The following is a 10,856-nucleotide window of genomic DNA, read 5'->3' as shown; positions in this document are numbered from 1 at the left end:
TTCTATAGAGCTTAGGGATCCTGTGTTGTTTATGACATTTTAATATGAATTAACTATGGAATATGTCCGTTGAAGACATTCCATTAAAAGCAATGATTTGTAAGTTTGGAAATAAAAGAAACTGTTGGGACTATAATTACTATAATAATGGGTCATGCCGCTTGGGCTTTTTGGAGTTGGTTATGTATATGGGTGTTGCTCCCTCCACCTCCACAGCCTTCTCCCTCCACCTCCCCTTTACTATTTTGCCCCTTCCTCCATCTTTTCTTTACTATTTTGCCCCTCAGTAAAATTTTATTTTTAAAATTATTGTTTTTTAATTTTACTCATTTATAACATATTTCACTGATAACCTACGTAGTTCCTTGTATGAGTAAAATATTTTTCTGCAAAACTTGGTGATCGTGAAAAGAATTATCAAGTAATCTTCCTCTTGTTCTCGGTGCAGTACGTGGTGCAGTGCGTTTGTGGTGTAGTGTCCTTGTCGTGGTTCCTCTCTAGGTACGTAGTCATAATCCTTCCAATAATCCTAAACTCTAAACCCTAAACCCTTCCCATAATGCTTCTAATAATCCTTTTAATATGCAAGCCTATAATCCTTCCCATGAGCCGCCAATAGTAAAATAAAAACGAAACGTAAAGGAACACTGCCTGGACGGATGACATCCTTCAACGGATGTCAACATCCGTTTAAGGCGAAACGGATGTCGACATCCGTTTTGCCTTAAACGGATGTTGACATCCGTTGAAGGATGTCATCCGTCCAAGCAGTGTTCCTTTTACGTTTCGTTTTTATTTTATTTAGGATTTATTTTATTTACAGTAGTTTATATTTAAATTTTTAATTTTAAATGTTATATATGGTTAGTTTTTAAACGTAATAATTTTGTTAAAATATGAATTTGTTATAGATGATTTTTGTATCTTTAATTCTTTAATAATTTGATAATTATATAAAAAATTATTTATTACTCTATTTATATCAAATATATAATTTAATTATATTAATATTTTTATATTTGTTTGATTAATTATTAATTATGTTAATAAGGGTCGTTATAATTTTGTAGGTGATTATTATTTAAAATGGATGAATATCTTCATATGGATTCTCAGATTGGTTGTAGTTTGAAATCTGATTTGTCTTCATCAATTAGCAAAGTTGTAGAGAGAGATTTAACAAATAGATTTACAACAAATGAAATATTTCATTCACGGGAGCACTTAATTCAATGGGTAAGAGGGATGACTTTTGATTTAGGATTTGTTGTGGTAATAGTAAGATCTGACATAGCTACTGGTGTACGGGGAAGAAAAACGTATGTCATACTTGGATGTGAAAGAGGGGGAAAATATAGGAAATACAAAGCTGATGCAGTGGCTAGTGTATACGGCACTCGTAAATGTGAATGTCCGTTTAGATTAAAGGGTAAACCATGTTCAGATGGGGCCGGATGGGTGTTGAAGGTGATGTGTGGACATCACAACCATGAGTTGGCTGAAACTTTAGTGGGTCACCCTTATGCTGGCAGGTTAAATACGAGTGAGAAGTCATTACTAGTTGATATGACAAAGAGTAAAGTTACACCATGAGTTGGCTGAAACTTTAGTGGGTCACCCTTAATGGTTTTCAATACGCAAGCAGATCATGGCCTTTGTTCTTTGAATATGTTAATCAGACTTGGATTATTCCGTACAACACATACTTTGTAAAGTTCTGGACGAACAAAGTAATGCATTTAGGGAACACAACCACAAATAGGTATGTTGTAATGTTATTTTATTTATTTGTTTTGTAGATAAATATTTATTTGTACTTGTTGAAGTTTTTTTTTTGTTTCAGGGCTGAATCTGCTCATTGGAGCCTGAAGAAAGTTCTGGGCAATAGTATGGGTGATTTGTGTTCTTGTTGGGATAGTATTCATAACGTCATTATCTTACAACACAACAAGATTAAGGCGTCATTTGAAAGTAGTTTGTTGCTCAGGAGTGACCATTTTAAAGGCTACATATATAGAGAACTTATTGGGCGTGTGTCTCGATATGCATTGGATCTCATTGCTAAGGAATTGAAAATAGTGCAGCAGATAGGATTGGACTCCTCAAAGTGTGGATGCGTATTGAGACGTACATTTGGTGTCCCATGTGCATGTGAATTAGCACGATATGATCCTAGGATGATCCCTATAGGTGAATTTCATATCATGTGGCGAAGATTGCATTTCTTAAATGTTGAATTAAATGAAACTAAGCCTCAGTTATCCATTAAAGATGAGTTGAAACAAGTAGAAGAACGATTCAATGAGGTTGACATTGGCGGTAAAGTCACCATCAAGCAAAAGTTACTTGAAATTGTTTGTCCTACATTGACATCAATGGTCCCTCCATTACATAAAGTCAAGACAAAGGGTGCACAAAAAAGTAAAGTTAAACGAAGTGAAAGGTCTACTACGCGGGATCCATCATATTTTGAGTATGTGGACGCCTTTCATTCAACCATAGAATCTTCATCTGTGAGAAGTAAATTACAATCAAAGCCAAAAGCAATGAAGAAAAGGAGAGTTCCAATGATAGACCAGTTTCATTCTACTACTCACCCCTTCATTGTGGACGTTGTTGATGTTGTGGCTGATGGTCACTGTGGGTATAGATGCATTGCTGCGTTGTTGGGACTCGGAGAAGATTCATGGCCCGTTGTGAGGAATGAGTTGTACAAAGAACTCAGTGCATGGCGTGATGAATATGCAAGCCTAGTAAGAGGCTATGATAGACTAGAAGAACTGAGGACCTCTTTGTTGGTGCAGTCACTGTCCGCGGTAAGTGTTTCCCGTTTTATGTAGTTTCTTTATTACATGGTTTTTTCTAACAACTTTTATTCATAACAGGCTAACAAGAGCAAGTGGATGACATTACCAGACATTGGTTATGCAATTGCTAACCGATATAACGTTATCTTAGTGTGTTTGTCATACTCTCAAAATTATACTATCTTTCCACTACGTTCCACACCACCTTCTGATATCACTGAACATCGCTTAATTTGTATAGGACATGTTCATGGATGTCATTTTGTGCAGATAAGTGCATTTTGTTATGAATTCATTTTAAAATTACTTATCACTCAATTATATTTTGTTATTTGTATAATGCAGGTTAAGCTACAAGAAGGTTGTCCGTTGCCCATGGTGAATATCATGTCCTCAACCCACGGTTATCCTGAGGCACGAGCGTGGTCATCTATTTATACTAGTAGGATGCACGCATTTGAACAGTTGATGGACATAACAACATCTTATGTTGACTTAGGTGATTCGTGATATTTATGTAGTATTTATTTATGTATGAACATATTTATATTATCAGTATTCATGATATTTATATTAGTTGTTGTTAATTAAGTTCTTATTTTTTTCCACTTAAACATATAAATATTTGATCATCTATATAACCAATATAAAAGAACATGTAACTCAATATGATGTCAAATAATACATAATGAGAAAAAGGAAATATAAAGTCCTGTGATACATAATGAAATACAAAGTCGTATCAATTAGACGTCGACCGTCTACCACGCACATGCCTCTGCCCTCTCCTAGTCGGGGAATATTCGTCGATGCCCTCATTAGCAATATGAAGCAGGTCCACTGACACCTGATGTGCAACAGTACCCTCGGTCACATGACGACACGATATCAAGGACTGTAACATTCTCGCCATTCGCCTGAATCTAGCCTGCATTATAATTATATCAAACAATTAAATAAACAAGGTGATCAAAATTTAATAATATAAACAAAGAAAAATAACATACCAGGGCGCCAGATGGTGAAGGTGGAGACGATCTATGATGGGGTCGTGCCTCCTGTGGAACATCGGGGTGCTGTCTAGGCGCAAGAGCCGGTCGCGCGTCATCTGCAACAGCAATAATATAAGGATGTGAAACCCTCCTGAACCACTGAATGTACCCATCAACACAGTCAGAAGGGGATGTTGCATGTCTGACATTACTCACAACGTGAGCTCTGAAGTGCAACCAAACATGATCAATGGCCACTACATCTGCATCTGGAACCGAAGTCGGTGATCGTGGAATGTCTTGCTGAAACCCAAATTGCCTCAGCACACGTTCAGGCAAATGACGACAAAGGGTGTCACCAATCCGAATCCATCCAGAATACATACAAATGCCGAAGAATGGCCGAATGCCTCGATGCCCCTCATACGGATGCCATACAACTCCACTGTATGTCAGCGCATCCAACTGTGACCGAATCTCTGCGAGAGTGGAACTCTGCCTAGGGCTCTGCCACCTCATGGCACGTGGTGTGGTATCATCGTAAGAAGTCACCAACCGCCTCCTCCCCATGCCAGGAAAATGTTCGTATATCCAACTCTAAAAAAATAATTATTCAATTAAATTACATCCATGTTCGAACATGGAAATAAATACATGAAATAAATGTCAAAGTTATAACTGTACCTGAAATAGAGTCAAATATCCAGCCATCTGCTTCGTGGACGCGAGACTCGCATCCCCGAGCTGCTCGTACAAATAGGCGAGTGCAGCAACACCCCAAGCATATCTGCCACACGCGTGTACGTCTCTAAATAACAATAAGTAAGACACGCGTATAGAACTGGCACTCTTATTTGCAAATATCGTGCATCCTACTAGATGCAACAAATATGCTCTAGCAGCATAGTCCCAATGCTGCGACTCACACCTCTGAACATATATCTCTCTAAGCTAGCTGAGTCTGACTTTCGGACCACGTCCGTTCTCCATCTCAGCACCTGCTGTGCCACCATCAACGCCGAGCAGTTGCACAAGGGCTGTACGAGCCTCCTCAAACTCCAACTCCTCCAAATCACACATTTGTCCCATCACAGGCAGGTGAAGTAATGTCGAGACGTCATCAAGAGTAATCGACATCTCCCCTATAGGGAGATGGAAACTACTGGTCTCAAAATGCCACCTCTCTATGAATCCGAGGAGTAACCCCTTATCAACGTAATCATAACAAATCCCTGTAAGAGGCATCAAACTGGAATTCAACACAATGTCTTGAATTTCCTCGTGGCATGGTCCTAACTTATTTACTTTTTTTCCGTGGGAGATCAACTTCAGTGTGTCCCCTCGATCCTACACATCAATATTTAATAAAATTTCTATTAAAAAAATAATACAATAAATTTTATTTTTGCACTCACCCGTCCTTTGGAAATAGCATAAGCTACATGTTGAACATAGTGCGTCAGCAATGAATGATCGTGTGGACCTCCAAGAAATCCACCGACATCCTCTTGTATGTCATGAACATCCGCATGCTCCTCCTCATCGTCATCATCGTTAGGGGCCTCAAATGCATTCTCCTCACCATGAGTCTCATATGCCTCATATGTTTGTTCCTCAATGGCTCGCTCCTCAACTATGGGGTCATCCTGGATAGGAGCTGCCCGACTTCTACAAGCAGAAACGGTAGATCTTCTCCGAGCTTCACCCTGCGACGAACTCTCTCCTCGAGAACTCTCACCTCGAGAATTAAAAGATGCACCACGTGTTCTTGCCATTTCTAACAATAATTTGTTTGTTTAATTTCAAAAATTAAAAAATTATTGTTTCAAATATCATTAATAAACTATAAAAAATGCAATTCAAAATAAATTAAACTAATAATAATTAATTTATTAACTATAACAAAAATTAAATAAAAGAAACAATTAGCTAATTAATTAAAAAAATATATTTAAATACATTTCCATTTAATTATTATTAAATTAATTATTATTACAAATACAAATTTACTAATATTAAATACAATTAAATTGATAATATTTATTTCAAGAAATAAAAATAATTTAAATATGTAAAAGTTTTCGTATCTAATTCTTAATCAATTTATTTAGAAACTACAAATAAAAATTTTATAAAATATTCAAATAATAATCTAAGTCAAAGAAAATCTAAAAAATATTAACAAAAAATATATCAAATATATAAATATATATTCCAGTTATAATAATTCTAAAAATAATTAAAATATTAAAAAAAATGCAGCAGAGCCGAAACGGATGTGGGATATTCGATTGGCCTTCAACGGATATCCCACATCCGTCGACGGAAGTCGGACATCCGTCGAAGGCAAACGGATGTCCCACACCCGTTTTGGCCTTTCGTGCACAGTGAAGCCGAGAAACAGAAAGGACGGTGAAAGGAGAACCAACCTGAACCTGGACGCCGCAGATCTCGCTCCTCCACGCTAGATGAACGGCTTCCTCCGCACCAGTGCTGCTCCACACCAAACGGTCTTCTACGAAAATGAAAAACAAAGAAATGAAGAAAGAAAACTGAAACTGGGGGAGGGGGAGAGGTTGCAGACGGAAGTGAGAAGTGAGAGAGAGGTTGCAGACGGAAGAAAGATTCTTAGACGGAGATGGAAATGAAAGATCAAATGGTAGGTGCAGGCAGTAAATAGAAAAAGTAAATTTAAATAAATTAAAATATTAAAATAATAAAAGTAAAAAATTTTAACTTTAGGATATAATTGGAATTATAGAAAATTGGGGAGGTGGAGGGAGAAGACTAAGGAGGTGGAGGGAGCAACACCCTATTTATATAAGCTCCTTGTGTCTCAAGAGTTTTCTTGGATGGTATCAGATATTAGGCAGGCTTGACTAGGTTGGTTTAGCAATTGGATTCTATTGAGCAGTTTGGGCTTATGGTCGGGTTCTTTTAAGGGTATTGCTCCCTCCACCACCACTCTATACTTTTTCTACCTCCCCACTTTATTTTAAATACAATTATATTCTTAAGTTAAAAAGATTTTTACTTTTATCCTATTTTAAATAATTTGAAACCCTAATTTTACTTTCCCAGCACCCACCCACGGAACTCTCTTTCCCTTTTCCCATTTTCGTTTCACCTCCCGCACTTCCATTCTTTTTTCTTCCCAATTTTTTTTTTGGTTTGAAAGCTTCCATTGTCGTCGTGGTGTGAAGGAGCGTCGCCGCCGTGGTATGGAGGAACATCGAAGAGCGTCCAGAGCATCAACCAGCATGAGGAACTATACATCAACGGAGGTGACATTTTTCAACACATGTCCCCTAATAAAACAAACTCTAAAATAAAAAAAGTAACCTTTAAACGGAGGTGACATCTTCAACGGATGTCAACATCCGTTTAAGGTAAAACGAATGTCGACATCCGTTTTTCCTTAAACGGATGTTGACATCCGTTTTTCCTTAGATGTTGACATCCGTTTTTCCTTAAACGGATGTTGACATCCGTTGAAGGATGTTGACATCCGTTGAAGGATGTTGACCTCCGTTGAAGGATGTCACTCCGTTTAAAGATTACGTTTTTTTATTTTAGGGTTTTACTTCAAGGTTTATTCGAATACGAGGAAGCACGACACGTACTACTCCACGCACTGCACCACGAGAGCGATACTGCACCACGAGAGGAAGACTGCTTGATAATTCTTTCCACTACCACCAATCTTTGGAACTTGTAGTATCTCACAACGACGAAAGAAAGAGAGGAAGAAATATAATGTTAAAATGAAAGAAAAGTATTTTTTACTCATGTATGAGACTAAAATAGATTATCAGTGAAATATGTTATGAATGAGTAAAATTAAAAAATAATAACTCTAAAAATAAAATTTTACTGAGGGACAAAATAATAAAGGGGAAGTGGAGGAAGAAAGGTGTGGTGGTGGAGGGAGCAACACCCTTCTTTTAATGGCTTAGTCTAGCTAACTTCCCACACAATCTGTATGTGTTCTCGGTGAATCCTGTGATGAAGGTGATAGTGACATTGCTTTGTTGACAGGTTCTGCATTTGCTTCGAAGATATTTAGGTGAATATGTAAACAGACTCTCTACGGAGGCGTTGAGGATAAGTGTTTGGAAGGGTTTGTATTCTGCCACTTTCTCACATCTTACTCACTTTGTTTACCGCGTCTGGTGAATTCAGGCACAAGTTCGACAAATAGGTTTAATGATTATTCTTTATGGTTATTCACTACCGAAATGCATTGGGAAATCTTGTTTGCTTATTCATGGCTTGTATTTTGTCTTTTTCTTTGGTGATGATGTCTAAGTGGCCTGAAGTTAATGTTACTTTTGTTTAATTAGCTCTTCAATTTCTGTTTTGGTCATTCCCCTGGATGGATATATTTGTTTACTGTCCTTTGAATTTGAATGATTTATTTTTTCCCCTCAATTTCTTTTCAGCATCATTTGTAATGGAAGGTATTAGTGTTGTCTGTAATATGAAGCTCTCTTGTTGCTATTCTCCACTTCAAAATAATTTCACATTGTATTCATATGTGGGATGTATAGAGAAGTCAAATGCTTTCCATTTCTGAACATATTTCAATTTATCTAGGCAGAGATTGAAACTCACATGCACCCTGGATCTCTGTCTCTATATGTTCACTACGGACAAAGTAGGCCAAAAGATGCAAAAAGTCTCGCTCAAAATGATGTTGTAATTACTACATATGGAATTTTAGCCTCTTAATTTTTCCAGTGAGGTAGTTGAAACTTGTCTACTATCTCTGATTGTTATATTTACTTCATTTTTCAAGACTTTTCAACTAGTGAATATATGTCCTATGTACAAAATGCAGATGATAATGGTGGACTCTTCTCAATTCGGTGGTTTAGAGTTGTTCTTGATGAAGCACATACCATAAAATCTTCTAAGAGCCAAGTTTTTGTTGCAGCTGCTGCTCTAATTGCTGACAAACGTTGGTGTCTAACAGGCACCCCAATTCAGGTGCATTATAATGGAGTCTTTCTCTGTCTCACGACTGACTAATTTCTTTGTTGTATAAGTGGATTAATTATCTAATTAATTTACCCTGAATAAACATTTTTATACTGATCCTAAATTATGTGATGCATCAACATGATATGCCATAAACCTTTAATTGGCACCAAGGTTGTTTCATATGGTTAAACTTATATAAAATATTTATTTAGCTTTGATTATGTCTTACAGTTTCCATCTTTGGGTGTATAATTAGATTTTATCCATGTCATTATAGTTTCCTGGTTGATGAGAGTTTGCTCATTTGTGCTGAGATGTGGAGTTAGAAATTCTAAAATTTGTGACATCTTAGTACCATCATTAATAATGTTTCTATTATAGTGTTGTTTTTTGGAATTGTGTTTAAACAGTATAACCCTCGGTGTGGAATACACATACCTGACAATGCTGTCAAACCCTTAGTTTTTGGAATAATTTATTCTTTTTTCAATTCCAAATGATTTGGGTATGAAAAACTTTTTCAGTAAAGTTCAAACATCAATTTTGGGATTTCTTTTCCAAATGAGTCTTTACTTCAAAGTTTTCATATGATGTGCTGCTTATGTGTTTTGTATTGGCTTATTTTGGATTAATGTAAAATGAGTGCATTTTTTTTGTCTTGATAAAATTTTTCTTTCTCTTTTTACATATGTATAATTTGATATTAATCCTTTTATTTCTTAATACATGAAATTAGTCCATGATCATGTTTTATTTTTACATCCATATGCGCATAAGAGAACATGACATCCATATACTGCATCAGGGAACAAGATTGACATCCATATACTGCATCAGAAGAAGAGCTACACTAGCATCTAGGTTTGATACAACTCTAGTGATGTTAGGTGTCATAATTTATTTCTGTAGAAGTTCTCTCTTGTCGATGGATATTTTCTTTTTGAAACACTTGATTTTGTTGTAGGAGCTATGTATGATTTTAAGAATTGTAAGAGCAATGTATGATTTTAAGGAACAAAGTAATAAATTTGGTGATGTTTTCTTCCATATTTTTTCCAACGATTTTCTCTTGTCTCTTAATAAAACCTTGGAAATATACTTAAGGTGTTTTAGCTCTAAGTAGCCTAAGAGTTGGAGTTACGTTCTACCTTGGGATGAATACTGGTATAACACAAATTTTCAAGGGTTAGATAAATACACTCTCATTGAAGTGGTGTAAAGGAGAGCACCTACTTCCCTAGTTCGCTTCATGCCCGAAGAAACTATAGTGGTGAATGAAGCCCTCAAACAACAAAAGTATCACCTTATCAAGGTCCAAGATTAGATGGTGAAGTTTGCCAATAGGAAACGAAGGCTATCTTTGATTAAGGTAGGGGATTGGGTATTTTTGAAGATTAGACCACATAGACAGAGATCCATGCCAACCAGATTACACACGAAATTGGAAGCCATGTATTATTGGTCATTCCAAGTTCTCAAACAAGTAGGACACATGGCCATTCAATTCTAGCTTCCAAAAACAACTCACATTCATCCTGTTTTCCATGTATCCCAACTTAAAATAGTCGTAGGGATACCACAGGTTAAGAAAGAGCAACCAAAAGACTTACAAGGTAGGGGGAAGTCTACTTTCCCCTCAAAGTGTTTGAAAGAAGGTTGAGTCAGTTACAAAGGGAACCGATACCTCATGTCCTCATTAAATGACAGGATGGGGGTCCAAAATAGGCTACATTGGAGGATAAGGGGACCAAAAGGGTCCAACTCCCTAACTTTCACCTTGAGGAAAAGGTTGTTCGGGACCCAGAGAGTCTTGGTAGAACTATAAAAGTTTACATTAGAAAGAATGAAATAAAAAATTGTTAGGGGGTTTTAGGGAAACAATTCGGTGGAGGTTGTTAGGTAGTTGTAGTTCCTTTATGAGGGTTTGCCTTTTTTTTAAGGAGGGTTGGTATCTAGGGATAAACAAATTTTCTATCTTTGTTGTTGACAAGATTGTTGTATCATCCCAAAAATCTCACACTTAAAATTTCATAGTTGATATATATTGTAACTTACATTTACGGTAACATCCCGT

At 36.6% G+C, this 10,856-nt stretch overlaps 2 protein-coding genes across 2 annotated transcripts; one reads left to right on the top strand and one right to left on the bottom strand.

Annotated features, from left to right (window-relative positions):
• Positions 1–1,245: 1,245 nt before the first annotated feature.
• Positions 1,246–3,317, top strand: LOC128196674 (uncharacterized). Its single transcript, XM_052878176.1, has 5 exons — positions 1,246–1,532; positions 1,646–1,762; positions 1,844–2,816; positions 2,886–2,948; positions 3,153–3,317. Exons 1-5 carry the CDS (start codon positions 1,246–1,248, stop codon positions 3,315–3,317), a joined length of 1,605 nt encoding a protein of 534 aa, XP_052734136.1.
• A 119-nt stretch (positions 3,318–3,436) lies between these two features.
• On the bottom strand, positions 3,437–5,574 carry LOC108339261 (protein MAINTENANCE OF MERISTEMS-like). Its single transcript, XM_052878175.1, has 6 exons — positions 5,215–5,574; positions 4,766–5,146; positions 4,484–4,648; positions 3,815–4,396; positions 3,584–3,735; positions 3,437–3,440 (listed from the first exon to the last, which is right to left on the bottom strand). The coding sequence occupies exons 1-6, from the start codon at positions 5,572–5,574 to the stop codon at positions 3,437–3,439; spliced, it is 1,644 nt and encodes a 547-aa protein (XP_052734135.1).
• Between the last annotated feature and the right edge of the window lie 5,282 nt (positions 5,575–10,856).

The sequence above is a fragment of the Vigna angularis genome, chromosome 5 (genome assembly GCF_016808095.1).
Source record: "Vigna angularis cultivar LongXiaoDou No.4 chromosome 5, ASM1680809v1, whole genome shotgun sequence".
Taxonomy (NCBI): domain Eukaryota; kingdom Viridiplantae; phylum Streptophyta; class Magnoliopsida; order Fabales; family Fabaceae; genus Vigna; species Vigna angularis.
Note: the sequence above shows the minus strand (reverse complement) of the source record. Positions and strands in the feature narration are given on the sequence as shown.

Coding starts and splice junctions, on each gene's coding strand:
- LOC108339261 (XM_052878175.1), bottom strand. CDS start 5,574: ATGGCAAGAACACGTGGTGCATCTTTTAATTCTCGAGGTGAGAGTTCT. Junction 4,649..4,765: donor AGAACGGACGTGGTCCGAAA/GTCAGACTCAGC, acceptor TTTGCAAATAAG/AGTGCCAGTTCTATACGCGT. Junction 3,736..3,814: donor CTTCACCATCTGGCGCCCTG/GTATGTTATTTT, acceptor ATTATAATGCAG/GCTAGATTCAGGCGAATGGC.
- LOC128196674 (XM_052878176.1), top strand. CDS start 1,246: ATGACTTTTGATTTAGGATTTGTTGTGGTAATAGTAAGATCTGACATA. Junction 2,817..2,885: donor TGGTGCAGTCACTGTCCGCG/GTAAGTGTTTCC, acceptor TATTCATAACAG/GCTAACAAGAGCAAGTGGAT. Junction 2,949..3,152: donor CAATTGCTAACCGATATAAC/GTTATCTTAGTG, acceptor TGTATAATGCAG/GTTAAGCTACAAGAAGGTTG.